Genomic DNA, 21,898 nt, shown 5'->3' with positions numbered 1-21,898 from the left:
ACATACATGCACACGCACGCACAAACACGCACGCACAAACGCACAAACACACACATACATGCACACGCACGCACAAACACATGCTCTTCAACATGCTTGAGGGTCACATATTCTTGGGATCACATGGAATGCGACCAGATTATACGGAGACAGAGTTTGGATTCTCGACCATCTGAGTTTACTGAGCTGAAATTGTAGACTCTCTCGTTTTTCCCTGTCGCTGCCACTTCCTGTCTAGGTTTTGATGAGAACATTGAGTCTCAGGGGGAGCTGATCCTTCAGGAGTCCTTCCAGGTGTGGGATCCTAAGACGCTCATCCGGAAAGGCCGGGATCGCCACCTTTTCCTCTTCGAGATGTCCCTCATCTTCAGCAAGGATGTCAAAGACTCCAATGGCAGGAGCAAGTACCTCTACAAGAGCAAACTGATGGTGAGTGTTGACACAGGCGGCAGACGCTGGTTCTGTTTGACCATCCATCCATAATCATCCATCCATCCATTCATATCCATCTATCCATAATCATCCATCCATATCCATCTATCCATAATCATCCATCCATCCATCCATCCATCCATCCATCCATTCATATCCATTCATCTATCTATCTATCCATCCATCCATCCATAATCATCCATCCATCCATCCATCCATCCATTCATATCCATTCATCTGTCTATCCATCCATCCATCCATAATCATCCATCCATCCAGCCATTCATATCCATCCATTCAACTATCTATCCATCCATCCATCCATCCATCCAATCACCCATTCATTTACCTCCAGACCTCATAACTTGGGTTTAGTTAAATTCTCCTGAAACTGAAATACTCACAAGCACATGTGATAGACTCCTTCCCTTTCTCTCTCCTCTTGCTCTCTCTCCCCCTCCCAAGACTTCTGAGCTTGGAGTCACAGAGCACGTGGAGGGGGATCCCTGCAAGTTTGCACTCTGGGTCGGACGCACACCTACCTCAGACAACAAGATCGTCCTGAAGGTGCGTGTTTGCCGAGGGGACCACGGGCTCGGCCACGTTCGTCGCTCATGGTTCGCTCAGCTCGCCGATGGTTCCGGCCTCGCCGGAGTTCTCTCCTTCTCTCCTTCTCTGTAACTCGATGAGTATGACAGGAAATCTTTTTTTATTTATTTAATGACTAAGCTGACCTGTGGGTGATGGTCTGAATCTTTACATATTATCAGTGAAGCTTTTCTTTTGAAAGTGTTTGCTGTTTTTTTCCTGTCTTCTTATAACACGTGAAATGGCTGTGTTTCTGAGCAGGACCAGTCTGGTCACGCGTTTGGTTTTTACCCCACCCTTTATGTGTTCACACACACAAAATGCTGTATGTCTGTTGGTGATATCCAATATGACCTCTTCATGGAATAGCGTGTACTGTGTGTGTGCGCGCGCGTGTGTGTGCGCGCGCGTGTGTGTGCGCGCGCGCGTGTGTGTGCGCGTGCGTGTGTGTGTGCGCGCGCGTGTGTGTGTACCTCAGGCCTCCAGCATTGAGAATAAGCAAGAGTGGATCAAGAATGTGCGGGAGGTGATCCAGGAGCGAACTATTCATCTACGAGGGGCCCTCAAAGAGCCCATCCACATTCCCAAAGCCACCAGCACCAAACACAGGGGCCGCCGGTATGTCCGCCTGTCTCAACATGCTTCCTGCCGAGGACCCTTTTGTTTTGGAAGAACGTTTCCCTGCGTGGTCACACCTTGGGACTGACAGCTGTCTTAACCAATCACAGGGAAGGAGAGGACCTGGACAGCCAAGGCGATGCTAGCAGCCAGCCGGACACCATCTCCATTGCCTCGCGCACTTCTCAGAATACCCTGGACAGCGACAAGGTAGGCGTGACAGCCCGTCACACTCACTAGCTGCTGACCCCACTGCTAACACCGGCTGGCGGCGTTGACTATGTCTGTGCCGTTCATTTATTATTGGAAATGTATTTTTTCAATTTTTGACACTAGATTCAATCACATTTGGCAGACATCCTTATCCAGAGTGGTTTGCAATCTCAGTCGCATTACAGAGGTAGTTGAATGCCCAAGATTTCTTGTCAGTTCATATTGGTATAGCGTGGTGCACTTATCACTCACTAAAGAGGCAGTGATGTCTGTGTTGCTACACAGCTACACGTTAGTGGAGCTCACACTTGGCAGTGAAAACAGATGTTTGAGTGGACACAGATGACATACCACAGAGCCCTGCGTGAAGATTGCGCTCTTTTAACCTCATTTGTAGGCCCAAAACTTTGCTAAAGCTGCAAGATGTTGCAGTGGTGTTGACCAGCTCACACTGTTCCATTGCATTTTCAAGCTTCTACGGGGTTTGTTTAAGTTTTCTTTTATCACCTAACACTTCAGAGCTCTGAGAGATGAATAAACAGTCGGTTCTAAGAACCTTGTGAGGCGACGTGGTGTATAAAGTATTTAGTACCTAACGGGTACAGGTAGGACGTGTGTGAGTGGCTCTTCAGGTGGCCTCATCTGTCAAAATCGTTTCTGTTCCGGATCCCTGGATCCCATAAATGTCCTGGATCTCATAGGTCCCCTGGATCTCAGAGATGCCTTATCGGTAGACTGCGGGTCAGTTAGTAAAGGGCTACCTTGTGCTGTGTTTTGCGGTAAACGACTGCGTCCAGTGTCGTCGCAGAAGAAGAGAGCAAGCTGGTTAATGGAGTGAGCGAAGAAGATGCTTGTACCAGCCACGTTGCCAGCACAGACGATCCTCCTCCCACTTCTTGGCTGAGCTTTCTTCTCCCGCGGGCTTGTTTTTGTCACTGCTCACTGTTGCTGGCCTTGTACCACACACACACACACACACACACACACACACACACACACACACGCACCCACACATGCAGGCTAGAAAGCTACAATAAAGTGCACACATGTAGACTAGGTTTCATGAACACAAATGCAAGGTTGATATTGCAGCCTTCCCCCAACACACACACACATGCACACACACTAACACACACTCGTTATCTCTAAATTGACTTGCGTACTTGAGCTAGGCCTTTCACACTTCGTCTCCATTTGGCCAGTTCCACTCAGTGCACACCACTGCGGTCCCGGGACAGTCTGGGGCCTTTCCGGCCCAGGGCTCCTGGCTCTTTAAATGCCTCCAGAATCTGGGCACGCACCCCGTGCCTTCGGAGAGCGCGAGCGGAGCTGTCGCCGCGGCAATGGCACGATGCGTCAGCAGCAACCTCTGAAGTATTCGTGGGGGGGTGTGTGGTCAGGGTGTGGGGTGGCGGGGTGTTTAGGAAATGGAGTAGGAAGAGTCGAGTCGGCCGGCGTAGGAGCCTCCCGTGGTTTCGCTCGGAAGATCTACTCGGATACGGGTTCGCGGGGACCGTGGACAGCAAATACTTGGGACCGATGGTACCGCTCCTTACTATGGCTGTGCCTCGTTACCCGTGGGTGCGTGATCACCTGCCTTCTGGAATCTCGTCACACGCAAGCTCTTGTCTCCGCTTGCGTACTAGCGGGATTGTTGTTGTTGGCTGTTTGTATGTTTGCTTTTGTTTTTATTTATGTTTTGTTCTTGTTGATTAGTGATCTCAAAGGTTACTGACAGTAAACTAAATCAAGATTGCTGTAAACGTTATTGGTATTTTTTACTGAAGTCTATGGCATTATGTTTTAGATTTAGGGTGAATTAATTTGTAAGGTTATTTTGTATCAAGTAATCTGCATGTTGAATGAATTCTTAATAATTAGTTGTATGTTTTCAATATCAATATATATTGTTTTACATTTCATATTATTTTCTATTACTTTTTTCCCCCACAAGTCCATTTGCTTGAGCTCCGTGCTCAGCTAGGGTACAGGAAGCTCATGCGCGTTAAAAAATTATTCCGCCCTGATTTCCTTCTTCTGGTGCTCGCTAACCGGCTCGGCGCTCGCTGTGCTCCCGCAGTTGTCAGGCGGCTGTGAGCTGACGGTGGTCATCCACGACTTCATGGCCAGTAACGGGTCGGAGCTGAGCGTGAGGCGGGGCCAGACGGTGGAGCTGCTGGAGAGGCCCCAGGACAAGCCAGAGTGGTGCCTGGTGCGCACCACCGACCGCTCCCCTGCCCAGGAGGGCCTGGTGCCCTGCTCCACCCTCTGCATCGCCCACTCCCGCAGCAGCCTGGAGATGGAGGGCTTCTTCAACCACAAAGGTACGACCGGTGAGCGCGACCTTCTGGCCACGGGTTCCGGGTTCGGTCGGAGCGAGGTTAGTCATGGGCGCGGCATGGGTCCGTTTGGCTTTTTGTCGTAGTCTTTACAGTGCCTTTTTTTTGCAGTATAGGTATCTACCTCCTGTTTTGGCTGGGATTCACGTTGGACGCAGGTTCTAAAGTTTTGAAAATCTTTCTTGAATGCTCACCTCCACCAGAACAGTGCTGCACGTCCTGTGATTCTGACCGGCTCTTGCGCTGTGAGTCTTCAGAGTGGCACGGTTGACCCTGATCGGCCAGGCTGCTTTATGGTGATGGATGTCCCTGTCCTTTGACCCTGGAGCGGTCCCAGCCCCACGAACAGGCCCATTCTAAAGTGTTTCAGCCCGCCCCGGCCCGAGGGCTACACAGACAAGTCCTTACTGGTGGGAGGATTCCAGCTGTTTCTTTGTACACGGTTTACAGACAGACACCAGTGACTCAGACAGCAAAAGGGTAATGCCATCATTAGCAGCTTTGCGGCGTCGTACAGTTTGTGCTCAGGCAATTATTACTGACATACTGCTAATCTCTGATTTGAACGTTACAGGATGTTCTGGTTTTGACATTTTGACAAGTAGATCCATGGACAGTATTCCAATGGTAAATATGCTAATTCAGGCAAACGTCTTGAGTAGCCTGTCACGCTGTTATATCTGGAACGATGAGAGGGATAATCAAGGTCTTACTGGGAACAAGCAGATGAAAAAAATCGCCTGCCTGGCCCCAGTCCATCTGAACTCTTAGGGGCTGTCAGCACATGGTTGCCATGCAGCAGGTCGTGTTACCATGTCAAGGCGATTGGCTACAGGACTACTCCCAGAAACCCCAAAGCTCAGCGGCGGTGATGTCAAAGGGTCGGGGGTTTCACTAGGCATGCCGTGCGCCATTTAAGCATGCGCACATTTGAACATTTTTATAGGTCCTGCCGTGCCTTTTCCTGGGTAGCTTTGCGCTTCCACGGCATTTCCGACCAGCATTCACCTTACGATTAGCACGTTGGGCCGGCCGGTCGATGCTCGGCAAACTGTGCAAGGAGCTCAGCTTGGTCAGAGCTTTATGCCCGCGAGAACATAAAAGGCACGGTGACCGAATAAGATCTCCTGGGGTCACCCAGAAAGGTGTGATTTGGCAGCTATTGTGTGTGTGGTTTGTGAGGTTTTTTGTTCAGTGTAATGATGCATGTCCAGGTATAACTCAAAGCTTGTTTCCAGTTTGTGGTCTTGATATTTTAATTAAAGCAGCTGTAATCGATCATTTCGCAGTTCTTGCTAACTTTCTTCAGACTTAGCCATCAGAGGAATCGACCCCGACAGCCTCCCAAGCCTTCTGTGTGTTACGTGCTCACTTCTGTGTGTTACGTGCTCACTTTGTAATTGACAGTAATTGACAGGATGTCCATCCATCCATCCATTCATATCCATCCATCCATTCATATCCATCTATCCATTCCTATCCATCCATAATCTTCCATCCATCCATTCATATCCATCCATCGATCCATCCATCCATACATAATCATTCATCCATCCATTCATATCCATTTATCTATAAAATGAATCAGTTACAGCCAATGGAATATTCAGTCCACAAGCCATTATCTGGACACTGTAACATAAGGAACTAGCCATGTTGAAGCAAACCGTGGCATTTTGTCACATATATGGCCGTTTGTAATAAAGTCAGGAATTACGTCCAGCTTGAGGAACCCTGAGTGCCTGTGACCCTGTCGCCTCCGTTCACTGAGGACGAGAGTTTGGGAGTTTGAGAGTTTATGGATCATGCAAAGACTCATGTTCTCTGTTCAGGCTTCATGGCCGCTGTTCTGAGCATTCGGGTCGGGTCCCTGGGTTGGAATCATCATGGTGTGATAGCAAAATGGTTCATAATATCAGTGTGGTGAGTGAGTTCATATCAGACATTTCCTAAGTAGAACCGAAAGTGGAGGCATTTGCTGAATGTTGATTGGTACTGAAAGGAAAGGAATGGCACATCGTGTGTGTGTGTGTGTGTGTGTGTGTGTGTGTGTGCAAGGACATGTTCGTGTGTGTGTGTGTGTGTGTGCGTGCGTGCGTGCGTTCACGCGCAACAGGAATCTTCCCTCCTGGCTCCAGCCCAGCCGCCACAACCAGCCAAGCACACACTCCAACAGGGGACTCTTTGTGCTGACCACTACAGCGCTCCTGTATACCCACGCTGCTCGGCTGCATTCACAGGGCCGGGGCGAAGGCAGCTTGTGTAGGCGGGACGCCCGCTGTGCCTTAATATTGGCCCTACCTGTCACTCATCCTCTCGCCTTCTGCCTGCTGCTGTTAACTCAGCCATGGAATTGCAGTTCCAGGGAGATGTGTTTAAGTCTTTGGGATAAGCTTGGAGCTCTGACCCAGTTCCTAGATAGAAAGAAAAACTTGATAAGAGGAGGCTTTTAGCATGAATAAGCCACGCCGAGGAAAAATTCCTTCCAATCTCTCTTTTACTTAGAAAATTCTTGTAGTGTGGATTTTCCTGCTTGCACTCTCTCTCTGTCTGCCTCTCTCTCTCTCTCTCTCTCTCTCTCTCTGCCTCTCTGGGCCTGTTTCGCATTCCCTCCCTCTCTCCCTCCCTCTCTCCCTCCCACTCTATTTCAACACGCTCTTCCTTCGCTTTCTCAGTCTCTCCCTCGCCCGTGCGTCATGTAAAGGGATCTTATCCGCTCCTCGCCGATCGCTTCCGCGCACGGATTCTCACCCGGCCATGGCGCACGCTCTGAGCTCTCTGTTATCTTCCGGCCCAGTGTACCGTAAGAACTCAGCCAGCAAGTGTGTAGATGACTGCATGGTCTGGATGCTGGATTTGGGTATGTACCCAGAAACCCCGACTGCACCGCGTCGGAGCTTTGACTTTTTTTCTCATTTCATGGAGGGCCTCTCGGGAGCCCTCTGTGCTGTGCTCAAGTGACAGAGCGAATACATACTTCTTATTAAGTAATTCACTAATTACTCAATAGTTCTTTTGCCTAGAAACCTGCGTTGCGTTGTAGTTTATTGTGTCAGGGAAGGGTTTTTTTTTCTTCAATTAAAATGTCTTGATTTATTTCAGAAAATCTCCACTTTCAGAAATCAGAATGCAGTATCTTTCATGTGATTCTAATTTGCAGAGTGTCATTCACAAAGGGATTGCACTCAGGTGTGATAGCTCGATTTACGACTGGACTGAACTTAAATATGGTTATTTTTATACACTGGCAGGCCTTAGGTTTTTGCGTGCCCCTTGGGGGCCTGTTTACACACGTTGTTGCTGCATGTGTTGCTGGAGTCCAGAACCCTCCAGGGGGTCCGGACGACATTCTTTACATTGTTTCTCCTGTTGTGGTCCCCATGCAGTACGCTCGTGTCTCTGACGGACGCACGGCAAAGAAGCACAGGTCTTTACGCCGCTTGGTAGATATACGCCGGGTTTGGTAGACGTTTTTCCACGTTTTTGCGTGTTGGGTGGCGCAGTGTGAGTGTGTGGGGAGTAAATCAACTCAGGTTTGTGTGTGTGTGTGTGTGTGTGTGTGTGTGTGTGTGTATTTGTGTCAGACTCAAAGTCCTAGAGGAAACAAGCCAGACGCCTTAACCTTAATTGAGAGAGTCTTAAAAAACTCAGAGTGAATCTTCACAGGCCACATGTGGCTGTGGAAAAAACATTTATGAAGAAGACATTTTATTACCCACATTTATGGGTGTTCATGTGAAATTGCAGGGGGCTACACTTAAGAGTTCTGTAATCCCGAAACAGCTACTCCCACTCTTCAAAGCCACTCCCACTTTTTAAATCCATTTGCACTGGGGTCATGAAGGCACCCAGGGAAACGGCTTTTCCTCAGATGAAAAAGCACATAGGTAAGCATCAGAGATGTGCTCAAGCCTAGCCCTCTAGCCCGGTCTAGTGCACAGTAGCCTTGTGCATCAACAGGGGGTGCCAGTCTTTAGCTACGCACCAGAACACCTCATGCCAGTTTATAGGCTCTCTTGAAAATGTAGCTGTGGCTTGTTTAGTGCATTTCTGCAATGTGGCACTGAAGCAACCTAACACCACAGAAAGCTGTGTTCTCACTCACGCTCCATGTTTCACATGTTGGTTGTTGTTGTCGTTGTCGTTTTGTACTGCCTTGCCTTTACATGTCACGCGTGAATACGTGTCACGTGTGCTCACTTGGTAGGGTTTAAGTCTCAGGGAGCACATGCTGTGTTACGATGCCGCATGCTGAAAACAGAAACGTTGAATGTCCTGTGCTAATAAATCATAGCCACGTCACCTGTTGCTCCATCATATCACACTGCGATATTCTTTATCCATCTGTACTGCCTGGTTGCGGTTGGAAGCGTGCACCAGTCACCACCCGGAAGGGCCCAGTGCCCAGTTTCCTTCCAGGAGGGGCGCAGGTCTGCTCCACTGAAAGCTGGGTCTGTTCAGGTGCAGATTGAAACGTGCCTGCTTCTTTTCCTACCCCCACCTGGAAAAAAAACTCCAAAAACCACCACTCGGCCCTGTGTCAGAAACGCAATATACCTCACGCAATATATCTCACGCTGGGAGGGACCACTGGATTCTCACGCCTTAGGACGGAGCGTCCAGCAATGTTTGACGCCATTGCTCTTTCACTGGCTGGCGGACATTTAGCGATGGACCTAACGCGGGGATGAATGGAAGCTTCTGTTTTTTGGGGTTGTTTTTTGTTTTTTCTTACCTCGAGTCTGTGCAGCTTTGTAGGTGAATGCATGTGCAACACCTCCTGCTGCAAATGAAAAGCATCCTTTATTTTTGGTTTGTTTTGCTTTCTGGGCTGCAGAAAGATGCACGCTAAAACGCAGAGATTACAATCTGTGGTGCTGATAAAGCATGCTGCTACCCTGAAGGATGCCTCGCAGCACGACCACAATTGCAGTCCAAAAGTCTTTTTGGCTTTTTTTCCATTTTCCTGAACCGTGCGTCTGCATGAATGCGTATTGCAGAGGTGTGTACTCTCATGCACGTTTTGACTAACGAAGCCACGCTGGCTTGTTTCGCTTTGACAAGCCGGGGGGCTTCGATCCCTTCCTATGATGATACGTTAATAACAGGTTTGTATATACTGACAAGGCTTTAATAAGAAGTCAGCTGCAGGCAGCACGGATAACTGCTGCCACTGTTCTGTCTACTTTCCTCTACCGTTGATATAAGCATTTGTATACAGGATGAAGAACATGTGTGCTATGAATTATTTGTACAGCCCACAATTAAAGACTAATTTGCTGAAGTGATCTCATGTACCCGCTCCAATGCTTACAGACTGCAGCAGGCATGTTTCCAGCTGAGCCTGTACAATATAATTTGTTAGCGTAACGCGGGGTGGGCCGAGTGCCAGAGGGCGAGGGGCAGGACGCCCAGGCTCCAACGACATGGACGAACATTTATCCAAACACAAAGACAACGGCACTCACACATGTTACAAACAAAGAACATGATACGATTAACATTAAACGAACACGACAATGACAAGTATAACATTTAACATTACCATCAACAACACACCTCCACATTAAGACGTTACGTCAACAATGACCAACAGTCTGCACACTTCGACCCGGGCTTAAATACCTATAAACAAACAAGATGCAGGTGTGTGCAAGTGTGGCCACAAACAGATCCTTCCACTACACGTGGCTGGCCAAACCGCGAGCGTTCCGTGACGGTTAGTAATTATCGTGATGCTGGCTTATGCGGTATTGAAATCACAGAAGACTGCAGTGTGTGTATGGCTACTCTAACAAAGGACATGGTTGGTTTGGTGTGGTTTTGCCTAAAGCAGTCCATTTCCATGAGCCAACAAGTCCAAATCATTTTAGAATATTGGCTTGTCTGTAGCCAAGTTGCATGAAGAGTTCAGGAGCATGTTGATGTATTACTTATTCTTCTGCTTCTTTGTTTTGTTTGGTTGGCTTTTTAGCTTTATGAAAAGGTCAAAAGTATTTATTTTTGCTTACAGAGGGTTAGAATTAAGTAGGCTTAAAACATTCCTATTACTTATAGGTGGTTACTTTAACATATATCTATATGTTATACGGCCGCACATAAAAACAACCGTTTGTGAGGGCCTTTTAGAAAGCCTGTAGCTTAGCACACACCTCCATCTCTCCTTATGGTTGCTGTGGTGTTGTGACTTTTAAAGCACACGCGCTGACTTCCCCTGCTGTGCCCTCGGTCTCGAGCTTGGCCTCGCGGCTACAACACATCCAGGCCTTTAACAGTGCAGTTTAATAGCGGGTAATGGGAGGTTATTGTGTCTGGAAGACCAAATATGACTCTGTGTACACAGTTTCGTGTTATTTTGACTGTTTGCTGTATTGCAGCAGGCTGCAAGTCTGTCTGTGTCCGTCCGTCTGTTTGTGTTTGAAGGTTGGCCTAAGAGGGTCCTGTAATGGAGGTCGCACTGAAATTGCAGAGCAAAACCACCAAACGCATATCTGATCATTTCGTTCATATCGTCTCACCTGTATCCTGACCTTAACCCCATGAATTCAAAAAGAAACTCGAGAAGGGAAAAAAAAAAAAAAAAAAATTCGAACATTTAGCGTATTGCATCTATTCTGAGCAGGTCTTATGCGGGGAACAAATGAAAGACGCATTTGTGGTCTGGTGACCTTCTTGTGATGTGGTGCTGATGGTATCTCGCCTCCTTGCTCTTTGTACGTAGTAAAACTGAAATTTCAGAAAGTGGAAATGAATTTTTGAAGCAGAAAAAAATGACATTGGTGGAGTACTTAATCATAATCCTTCTGAAATGACTCATTGAGCAAACATTACCGGCACTCCGAGGGCCAGACTCCCACACGTCCCTGAGGAGCAGCCTCAGAAGATGGTGGAGATGGATCTTCATGAAGATCAGTCCAGAGGAGGGGCGTGTTATGCAAGATTTACATAAAGTACAGATTTTGTGTAAAGATTCTGTTTTGAGGAGAAATGGCAAAAAAAAATAATAAATTTGAATCATTGTAGTCCTCTAAAAATAGCAGTCATGCTGTAGTTCAGCTCGGTACTATACTGTCAAGGGACATCAGTGCCACCTTATTCCCATTCTGGTGAGAGACATTATACTTGTAACAGCCCGAGCGCCGCAGGGTGCGGAACAGGACGCACAGACTCCCTCGACAGTGACAGACGTTTATTGGCTAACAAAGAATACAATGATGGCACTCACACTTAATATAAACGGTGAACATTAAACACCACAACAAGAACAAGGGCAAACATGAACAATGACCGACAATACTGCAAACACCAGCCTGGGTTTAAATACATAGACATAACGAGATTAAAACCAGGTGCAGGTGTGCAGGAAAAAATTAACAAGACCCTCCCACTGCACGCGGGGGGCCAAACTACGTGACTCATGGGAGGAGAGCATTCCATGACAATACTGTACTTCGTCCTCCAGTGTAACTGATTTGGTTTTAAAAATGCTGCTCCATTTAGGATAATGAGGAATTTTTTGGTCCACTAAGACTTATTAGCATGTATGTGATACGAATGTTTTGTAAATCATAATTATCTGCTGACAGAATCATGGGCACACTGGGTGATTTGAGGCACTTTTTAAGATGTTGAGTGAAAACATAGTTTTTCTTCCAGAAACTATGAGTGAGAGTGCAGTTTTTTTTTTTCTACTTCCTGTTTGAAAGCGATTCTTGGCTTCCACTGCCACCAGGTGCAACTGTATACAAATAGCAAGGTTCAAAAGGAGCACGGCGGCATGCTTCAGTGATGGAGCATGTAGGCTTATCTGCCCCGGTGTCTCTTCTCTTCAGACACGTTGTCGGTGTCCAGTAACGAGGGCGGGCTCTCGGGTAGCGCCACGCTGCAGCCGGCTCACCTGCAGGGCTCTCCGGGTGGCAAGCGGCCAGGCAACACCCTGCGCAAGTGGCTGACGAGCCCCGTGCGGCGCCTGAGCAGCGGCAGGGCAGACGGGCATGGCAAGAAGCTGGCGCACAAGCACAAGAAAGGCCGGGACGGGCGGCGCGGGCCCGAGGCCGGCGCGCAAAAGGACTCAGACGACAGCGCAGCCACGCCACAGGACGAGAGCGTGGAGGAGGTGGGTCCCTGGGGACGGGCCACGCGATGAGTAGCATGAGCCGATGAGCTTTCTCAATAGGGCCTGGGCTAAACTATCTTTCACAAAACCTCCCTCACATGACGTCACTGCAGTGCTGGAAATAATTCCTAAACGGTGCCGGAACACAAAACGTGTCAGTTGTAGAGATTCCGGTTTTACTCTAATATGATTTTTCTGTCGTGAATATAATATAATGTAACAAGGCAAAAAGGTTGTTTTGTAGCCTGTAAAAACAACAGAAAGGGATAAGATACATCATGGTGATTTGACATTTTAGTGGTCTGGCAAAGTTAAATCCTTGAAAAGTTATTCAGCTTCAAATGTTCTCATGTGCACGTTTGCAAAAGACACCGTTCTCCTGGAACACCGTAGCGAAAAACCATTCGGTGCCAAAAGCCACAGTGCGAGGGGTCTCTCACTGCGAGATCTCTCTCTCGGTCTGAGATCTCTCTCTCTCTCTCTCTCTCTCTCTCTCTCTCTCTCACACGCTGTGTCCCTCCCACGCCGCGTCTGCCTCTGCAGAGGATGAGGAGCGAGGGCCTGAGCAGCGGCACGCTCTCCAAGTCGTCCTCGTCGGGCATGCAGAGCTGCGGGGAGGAGGAAGGCGAGGAGGGTCCAGACGCTGTTCCCCTGCCCCCTCCCATGGCCATCCAGCAGCACAGCCTGCTGCACCAAGACTCCCAGGAGGACAAGGTGAGGCTCCACCCTCCACCCCTGGCCCGTGTCCCAAAACGATGGCTCTTAGCAGTTCGTTTTCCTTCTTTTCTCCCCCCATGCCGTGTTTGCTTGTTTATGCATAAATTATGCAGATATGGTACACGTGTATGTCGCAGACACCCATGACAGCTAAAGTGGCTGTGCACGTCCTTGGCTAAGTTAGGCTAGGCTGGATCTAACGCTGTTCTCCCTTTTTCTCTTTTTTTGTCGATGTCGTTTTGCTCTCTAGCGTTCTGTTGATTTGTGCTCTGGGTTTGTTTTGGCCCAGTTTCCATACCCGTAAGCCCCTCCCGCCAGGCTGTCTGCTCCTCCCCTTCATCGCCTCACATGCTTTTTAATGTCCCTTCACTTCACCCTCTTATGTTTTTTCCACTTGGTGGGCATTTGAATACACCATAGGCATTCGACCTTTGACCTAACATTCGATTTGTCGATTTGAAGCTCAAAGGCGTCCAAGGCCCGTTCCTCATATAGGTCAATATGAAATATATAAAATAGATAAATCCATAAACAAATGAATACGGACAAATCCACTTCCTCTATCCTTGCGCTTCATATTCCTGCCACAGACCACACGTGTGCCATACCTCCTCTTAGCAAAAAAAACCCCCAAAGATCCATTTCCTTGCCCACAACCCTGAAACTGTCCCCCTATTGGATGACGAGTTCAGAGGCCACGCCCCTGACCCTGTTCGGACCGGCAGAATGTCGGGCTCAGAGCACGACGGTGAGCTTTCCTATGCACTGGCTTAATTAAGGAGACCTGATCAGAAATCTGAAATGCACAGTTGAGGATTTCCCCATTTCCCAAGTTAGCCCACTCAGCTTCTTACTCATTTCAGAATCTTTTTTTTTGACTCACCAAGTTTTCTAGTAATAAACTAATCAAAGACAGATTATCCCCCTCCCCCCTCCAAACACACTGTTCTTGGTAAAATATGAAACAATGTGAAATAACCTGCAGCTGAACAGACGTGCCCACACACCACCCAGGTTATGGAGCATCTGTCTGGTGCGCTGCTCATGTGTGTCCAAGGGAGAGCCTCACTCCATGTCTCTCCCCCCCCCCAGGCGTCTTCCCGCCTCTCCGGACGGCCGAGCAGTTCGGAGACGCCCAGCGCCGCCGAGCTCGTCAGCGCCATCGAGGAGCTCGTCAGGAGCAAGATGGTGCGCGTGCCTGAGGGTGTTATTTTTTAGTTTTGGCCATTTGGCCATTTTTTTTCGCTTTCTGCCCGTCTCCTTATCCATCTCTCTCTCTCTCTCTCTCTCTCTCTCTCTCTCTCAGAGTCTAGAGGACAGACCCAGCTCCCTCTCCGTGGAGCAGGTGGAGAGCAGCAGCCCCTCCTGCAACTCCCTCCTGTCCTCCTCCTCGCCCGCCGACGAGATGGACGAGCGGAAGGCGGGGTTCCTGAAGAAGCGGCAGTAAGCGTCAACAACTCCCCTCACACCACCACCCCAGCTCGCCTGTCCACCCGACCAGCCCACACCAGAGACGCGCACACACACGTAGAAACGTTCCCGAGGCCTGTGCTTCCCAGAGCTCATGCCGCTTCCCTCCCCTGCCTGGCTTCTCCGCACAAAAGCAGAGGAAAGATCTTCGCGACGTTCCCACTTTCCCCGTGTTCTTACACACCTTCCTCTCTTTGCAGCTATGTGCTTTTGGAGATGGTGGAGACGGAGAGAGACTACGTCAGGGACCTAGGCGCGGCGGTGGAGGTAAGGAAACGGCAGGATCACGAACAGTGCGGAGCTACAGCTGGTACTCGTGACATTACAGCACGCGCTGGGTATAAGCCTTAGGCCGACTCTAGTGAGTGCTTGTGCATGTTGGCTTGTGCGGGATGACTCGCCCTCGCAACTCGCATGCCAAGGTGACGAGACGGCCACGTTATCCCAGCCCGGTCGGGAGCATCGTTCACGAGTCCGACCCCGAGCGCCGAGGCCCGCCACAGGAAGTGAGCGGGTGGCGGTGGGCGCAGCCACCTCCTCTGCGTGTCACGCCGCATGCCGGCAGCATCTCCGTGGTAACGGCATCCCAGGCCCTGTTGTGTTCCCAGGGCTACATGTGCCGGATGAGGGAGGAGGGGGTCCCGGACGACATGAAGGGCAAGGACAAGATTGTGTTCGGAAACATCCACCAGATCTACGACTGGCACAAGGAGTACGTGACCCACGACACCACACCGGGGGGGGGGGGGGGTGTCCTGTGAACTGGCAGGCAGTCCCAAACGAGAGGTTACGTTCGCTTAACTTGGTGAAATGTGAAAGTGTGTGGGTGGCCCACGACGCAGACGCGTTTCGCGAGGTCGAGAGAGCGAAGGTGGACCCAGAACCAGACATTATGAAATGTCATATGAAAGTGTAGGTGGGCTAAAACACGCTTCAGTGTCGCGTTCACCTCGCAGAACGTTCAGCGAAGGGCCTCCAAACACTGGCTCAGCACTGACAGAAACTCGTGATGCGTTACATGCAAACAGGACTTCGTCGTTCTTGGCAACGTGGTTCCTCTTTTTGTTATTGTTTTTTTTCAACAGTTCACTGAATAGGTAGACCAAAATGTAGATGGTATCAAAACATTTTGGGTCTAAGTGAAGGTATATCTGCCCTGGCACACACACACACAGCGTACTGTGAGTAGGTCGGATCTTTAACAGTGTCGGACCCAGATGTGGGCCCAGCCGGTCTCTACAGTTTGTCCCAGCCTTTAGCAGCCTTGCTAACATTCTTTGCCCCTCTCTCCTCTCACACTTTTTACATTTTTTTCTCCCAACTTGTCTTTACGCAGCTTCTTTTTGGCCGAACTGGAGAAGTGCCTGGAAGACCCTGATAGACTAGCGCCCCTGTTCATCAAACAAGTACGGAGTGATTTTCAGCAGGCTCTTGCGCGTACCGGCGCGATATTGGCATAAACGCTAGCGCGGCTTAGCCGCTATTTTGTTCGAAGTCCAGACTGGGCACTGAAGTGGCAGTGCCGTTTGCTGAAACTCGTGTCGCCCTACAGGAACGCCGACTGCACATGTACATCGTTTACTGCCAGAACAAGCCTAAATCAGAACACATCGTCTCCGAGTACATAGACACCTATTTTGAGGTAAGAAGCACCAGAGATCAAGAATTACTTGAAATGACCTCAGTGAATTCAGATAGAGCTGTTAGCTTTTCACAAAATGGGGTCTGGGCTTATATCTCTGTGGAGTTTCTTGATAGAGTATTTCTCTCTCTCTCTCTCTCTCTCTCTCTCTCTCTCTCTCTCTCTCTCTCTCTCTCTCTCTCTCTGTCTCTCTCTCTCTCATTATCTCAGGATTTGAAGCAGCGTTTGGGCCACAGGCTGCAGATTACAGACCTGCTCATCAAACCGGTGCAGCGGATAATGAAGTACCAGCTCCTGTTGAAGGTCAGCGCTGTCGCTCTGTCATGACGTCACGTGTGTGTTACACCGTGTCATGTTAGCGGAATCGTCTCCTTTTTTTGTGTGAAATTTGCAAAGGTGATTTAAGATGACACTTAAAAGATTAGGTGTGGTGGATTCCAATGAGCGATTATCTGAATTATGGATGCAAGGATTAAATAAAAATTTTATCATCAGTTGAAATTTCAGCTTCTGATTGTTTGTTTGTTTTTTGTTTTTTTTTTTGGGCGGGGGGGTTTGCTCCAGGATTTCCTAAAGTTTTCCAAAAAGGCCGGTGTGGATTGCGCAGAGCTGGAGGTACGCCTTCCCCTGTGGCCTCGCCTCACATTCTTGTTTCACTCTCTCATCCTTTAGTCGTCTCCTGGAGCTTGGTGTTCCCTTTTTTAAGCAGTCGCCCCTGTCTGTCTTTTGCAGAAGGCCGTGGAGGTCATGTGTGTCGTCCCTAAACGGTGCAATGACATGATGAATGTGGGTCGGCTGCAGGGCTTCGATGTAAGATCATTGCACCGTGCTGATTGGTTGGGAGAAGTTTGTGTGGTGGGACAGGTCTTAGGGTTGGGGGTGGGTTGAGTTGCTTATACAGTTAAAATTGCGATTCTTAAGCCCCAGAGAATTGTGTTTACTGTAAATGTTTGTATAGATGTCTATACCAATATTACAGCCCAATGCCTCACAGATTGGATGGTGTCTAGCATTGTGTGTCTGAGTGTGTGTGTGTGTGTGTGTGTGTGTGTGTGTGTGTGTGCGTATGCATGTATGCGTATGAGAATCTGTGTGGGTGTGTATACGTGCATGCATGCTTGTGTGCCTGTTTGTGTGTGTGTGCGCGTGTGTGTGATTTGCGGAGGCTGCTCAGTCCTCTGACCGTGTTCTCTGTGCTTGGCGGCGTTCAGGGGAAGATCGTGGCGCAGGGGCGATTGCTCCTGCAAGACACCTTCATGGTATCGGACCAGGACAGCGGTCTGCTGGCCCGCGCCAAGGACAGGCGCGTCTTCCTTTTCGAGCAGATCGTCATCTTCAGCGAGCCGCTGGACAAGAAGAAGGGCTTCTCCACGCCGGGCTACCTCTTCAAGAACAGCATCAAGGTGCGTCACTTCCACCAAATCCCCACAGGAAGCGTCTGCATGAAGTCGCTAGCGCATACCTATCTGTCATCTAGAACTGTACACTCAGAACTGTACTCAGAACAGTAATAAGAACAGTACTCTCAGAACTGTACTCTCAGAACTGTAATAAGAACAGTAATAAGAACAGTACTCTCAGAACTGTACTCTCAGAACTGTAATAAGAACAGTAATAAGAACAGTACTCTCAGAACAGTACTCTCAGAACTGTAATAAGAACAGTAATAAGAACAGTACTCTCAGAACTGTACTCAGAACTGTAATAAGAACAGTACTCTCAGAACTGTACTCTCAGAACTGTAATAAGAACAGTAATAAGAACAGTACTCTCAGAACTGTACTCTCAGAACTGTAATAAGAACAGTAATAAGAACAGTACTCTCAGAACTGTAATAAGAACAGTAATAAGAACAGTACTCTCAGAACTGTACTCTCAGAACTGTAATAAGAACAGTACTCTCAGAACTGTACTCTCAGAACAGTAATAAGAACAGTACTCTCAGAACTGTACTCGCAGAACAGTAATAAGAACAGTACTCTCAGAACTGTACTCGCAGAACTGTACTCAGAACAGTACTGGATCACACAAGAGGCTTGAATTGGCCCAGACGTACAGGCACTTATTGCACACAAAACCCTGACAAGACCCGAGTGATGTCAATGTCGATGTCCTCGCCCCTCTCTAACTCGTTTTCTCTCTCTCTCTCTCACTTTCTCTCTCTCCCTCTCTCTCTCTCTCTCTCTCTCTCTCTCTCTCTCTCTCTCTCTCTAACTCTCTCTCTCTCTCTCTCTCTCTAACTCTCTCTCTCTCTAACTCTCTCTCTCTCCCCCCCCTCCACCTTTCTGCCCACAGGTCAGTTGGTTAGGACTGGAAGAGAGCACAGACGGCGACCCTTGCAGGTTCACCCTGACCTCGCGGTCCTCGACGGGCGGCGTCGAGCGCTACGTGCTCCACTCATCCAGCCCGGCAGCGTGCCGGACCTGGGTCCTGCAGATCAACAGCATACTGGAGAACCAGAGGAACTTCCTCAACGGTAACATACATCTTAGCTCCTGTCTCCAGGGAGGCATAGACGTAGAAACGTCTCGCGGGTGTGCTTTTGCGCATCTGTTGCTATGCAGATTTAGGGTCAGCCGTAACTCTTCATCATTGGCCTGCTGCTGGCCGGATATTTTTGGGTTCGTGTTAAAACCTCGAGAACCACCGACGTGCCTGATTCACTTATGCCCACACAACACCCACTGTGAGTTCCATGACACTTCTGGGTTGCAAATGATTATGTGGACAGTACAAAGACCAGAAACTGGCCACTGATGAACAGGGTCAGGGGTGGTGGACAAACTGGCCAAGCTGGGAGATGTAATTATAAACACGTCTAATGCAACAGTATGACAGGTGAACCCAATACAGTGGTCAGTAAGTGTAGGTGCAAAGGAAGTGTCATTTTTAGGGGTTGAGTGTGGTAGTTTTTCTGTAGTTTAAGAGTTGAGGGTGGTGGTTGTTCTGTAGTTTAGGGGTTGAGGGTGGTCATTTTTCAGTAGTTTAAGGGGTTGAGGGTGGTTGTTTTTCTGTAGTTTAGGGGTTGAGGGGGGGTCGTTGTTCTGTAGTTTAGGGGTTGAGGGTGGTGGTTGTTCTGTAGTTTAGGGGTTGAGGGGGGGTCGTTGTTCTGTAGTTTAGGGGTTGGGGGGTCTTTGTTCTGTAGTTTAGGGGTTGAGGGGGGGTCGTTGTTCTGTAGTTTAGGGGTTGGGGGGTCGTTGTTCTGTAGTTTAGGGTTTGAGGGGGGGTCGTTATTCTGTAGTTTGATAGGGTGGCAAGTACAGTAATAGGACACCACTGAATGGCATTTGTGTGTGTCTCAGCACTAACGTCTCCCATCGAGTACCAGCGGAACCACGTGGGGGCGAGTGGCGTGGGCGGCCCCAGCGGCGGCCTCCCCGGGGGCGGCGGCAGCTTGGCCTCGGGCTGCGGAGCCTCCCGCTCGCGGGCCTCGCGGATCCCCCAGCCTTCCTCCCGCCTCCCACAGCCCGTGCAGCACCACCCGGCCCCGGGGCCGGACGGCCGCGCCTCAGGTACGTGTCCCCCGGCGACGGCGCCTGACAGCCCCCTGAGCGAGCTGCGCGAGGAGCCCCAGGCGCAGAGCCCGGCCCCCAGGGCGACGGTAGCCCCTCTGTGCCTCGGCCCGCCCCGGGCTCAAGCGGGTCTCCCGTCGCCCACGCTCTCCCCTCTGAGCAGCCCCTTCGCCCCGGGCAGCCCTGCCCCGAAGGGCCCCATTCCCTGGGCCTCTCCGCCACCGGCGGCCCCTGGCAGGCCCGGGCCCTGTGCGGAGCAGGTGGAGGTGCCCGGCCGGCACAATCGCCGGCGCCCGAGCCACAGCAAGGAGCCGGACCGCGTCAGCACCTGCTCCTCCGCCAGCGAGCACTCCCTGCACTCCACGCACAGCAACGGGGTAAGGGCCCGAACTCCAAACCCAGGCTTCAGCCAGGCCTAGTCCCGCTTCCTAACTAACCCGCCAGGGCAGTGGGGCTCGTCCTGCAGCCTAGCAAAGACCCTGTAGGGGACATTAACCAGTCCGGCCGAGCGGGAGCGGGTCCTCCGTACACCTGTAGCCACGCTGCTCTCCTCTGCTTTGCTCTGACCCGCTGCGTCCGTGGCTACGAATGGAGCGAGTGCACGAAACTAACTCATACTAATGCTCACCACCTGGTGTTTCCTCCACGGTGGCACGCCCACGCCGGAGTCTCTGGCCGGGTTTTGAGACGAGCCAGGAGTGAGGCACGTGTGTGCAGCCAGAAGGACCAGTTCGCTCGCTGGAGAGCTGGCCCAAATTTCTCCGCCTACTAACGAGAAGCTTCCGGATTACACTGGCTTGGCCTTGTTCTCTCTTGCACTCTTTTTCTTGCTCTCTGTCTCTCTCTCTCTGTCCTTCTGTCTCTTTCTGTCTGTCACTCCGTCACTCTTTCGCTCTCTCTCACTCGTCCTCCACACTCTCAGTACCTAGTGCAGTTGCATCTGTGGAGTGCTGCTCTGGTTTATTTGCATTCAGCACTGTGTGAGTGTGTGATCGTGTGTACTTGTGTGCACTAGTTCGATTAGAGTAGAATATTCTGTAGACCTTTAGCAAACGCATAACACTTTTCGGAATTTTGTTAACACTTGCGTACACTTGCTGGATTATGTGAGTTGGTTGAATCTATTGAAGATATTAAAATGTTTTTTAATATAATAGTAATCCTAGAAGGCTTTTAATTTTAAATTGTTTAAACTGTTTCTTTAACCTAGTTGCTGGTCATACTAAGTGTGTGCATGTGCGCATGCGCATGCGTATGTGTATGTCTGTGTGTGTGTGTGTGTGTGTGTGTGTGTGTGTGTGTGTGTGTGTGTGTGTGTGTGTGTGTGCGCGTGCCTTGGCCTATGTGTGCACCTGTGTGTGCGTGCGTGTGTGTTCCCCACTCAGAGTGAAAGCAGTAGCAGTAGCAGTATATCCGCCATGTTGGTCACCCAGGACTACGTGGCTCTCAAGGAGGACGAGATTAGTGTGGTGCAGGGAGAGGTTGTGCAGATCCTGGCCTCCAACCAGCAGAGCATGTTCCTAGTGTTCCGGGCGGCCACGGAGCAGGGCCCCGCCGCCGAGGGCTGGATCCCTGGCCGCGTGCTGGGCCACACCTCCACCGGCGCGCCCGACTACGCCGACGGAACCCTCAAGTACGCCATGGGGCCGGGCTCCATGTTCGCCTGTGCCTCGCTACTGCACTGTCTTTAATTGGAGCATAGTTTTTTTTTTTCCCCTCTCTGACAGAGAGATATTTATTTATTTTTCTCCTTGTTTCCCGGTTCGGATCCAGGAAGTCGTCTTCATGGCACACGGCATTCCGAATCCGGCGCAGGTCAGAGAAGAGAGAGAAAGAGGGCAGGAAGGATTCCCGCCAGGAGAACGGCCACGACAGACTCCGCGACACTCCGGCCAACAAGGTTTCCGTGAAGGTAGCCGACACTCGGGACGCCATGGCGGTCTTAAGTTTCTTCTGGCTTTTGTTCTCCGGCAGGCTCACGCTCATTTCTCTCCTGCCTTACTTTGCAGCTTCTGAACCCGAATTACATCTACGACGGTAAGTGTCGCGCCTGCACACTTGCTTGAGACACTCGCAGTTTCCTGTGCCGGACTGAAGTGAGCTTTCCTTTGTCGCCCCTTACAGTTCCGCCGGAGTTTCTCGTGCCCTTGAGCGACGTGGTTTGCGAGAGTGGTGAGAAGGTGACCATCCGATGCAAGGTGGGCGGCCAGCCGAGAGCCTCCGTCTCCTGGAGGGGACCGGACCGGGCCCC

The 21,898-nt window shown here is 50.1% G+C and overlaps 1 protein-coding gene across 9 annotated transcripts in view; it reads left to right on the top strand.

The window, feature by feature from the left end:
• Positions 1–21,898, top strand: part of triob (trio Rho guanine nucleotide exchange factor b) — an 83,447-nt gene that overhangs the window by 55,726 nt on the left and 5,823 nt on the right. For 7 of the 9 annotated variants that reach the window (XR_014116913.1, XR_014116912.1, XR_014116911.1 and 4 more), the window contains 23 exons: positions 239–429; positions 898–999; positions 1,499–1,638; positions 1,749–1,848; positions 3,932–4,184; positions 12,023–12,306; positions 12,850–13,020; positions 14,116–14,211; positions 14,330–14,466; positions 14,694–14,760; positions 15,102–15,205; positions 15,830–15,899; positions 16,046–16,135; positions 16,346–16,438; positions 16,700–16,750; positions 16,868–16,945; positions 17,347–17,538; positions 18,431–18,611; positions 19,438–20,024; positions 21,033–21,280; positions 21,421–21,559; positions 21,657–21,684; positions 21,772–21,898. The exon at positions 21,772–21,898 is cut by the window's right edge and continues 36 nt beyond it. Coding sequence is in view for 6 of the 9 variants with exons in the window: in XM_081696274.1 (XP_081552400.1) it covers positions 239–429; positions 898–999; positions 1,499–1,638; positions 1,749–1,848; positions 3,932–4,184; positions 12,023–12,306; positions 12,850–13,020; positions 14,116–14,211; positions 14,330–14,466; positions 14,694–14,760; positions 15,102–15,205; positions 15,830–15,899; positions 16,046–16,135; positions 16,346–16,438; positions 16,700–16,750; positions 16,868–16,945; positions 17,347–17,538; positions 18,431–18,611; positions 19,438–20,024; positions 21,033–21,280; positions 21,421–21,559; positions 21,657–21,684; positions 21,772–21,898 (3,529 nt within the window). In the remaining 3 variants the exon portion in view is untranslated. Of the gene's footprint in view, positions 1–238; positions 430–897; positions 1,000–1,498; positions 1,639–1,748; positions 1,849–3,931; positions 4,185–12,022; positions 12,307–12,849; positions 13,021–14,115; positions 14,212–14,329; positions 14,467–14,693; positions 14,761–15,101; positions 15,206–15,829; positions 15,900–16,045; positions 16,136–16,345; positions 16,439–16,699; positions 16,751–16,867; positions 16,946–17,346; positions 17,539–18,430; positions 18,612–19,437; positions 20,025–21,032; positions 21,281–21,420; positions 21,560–21,656; positions 21,685–21,771 lie in introns of those variants that run through there. The other 2 variants (XM_035530611.2, XM_035530616.2) reach the window with 2 other exon arrangements.

Source organism: Electrophorus electricus, chromosome 14, assembly GCF_041902795.1.
Source record: "Electrophorus electricus isolate QZ-2024a chromosome 14, ASM4190279v1, whole genome shotgun sequence".
Classification (NCBI taxonomy): Eukaryota; Metazoa; Chordata; class Actinopteri; order Gymnotiformes; family Gymnotidae; genus Electrophorus; species Electrophorus electricus.
This window is presented reverse-complemented; position numbering and strand designations above follow the sequence as displayed.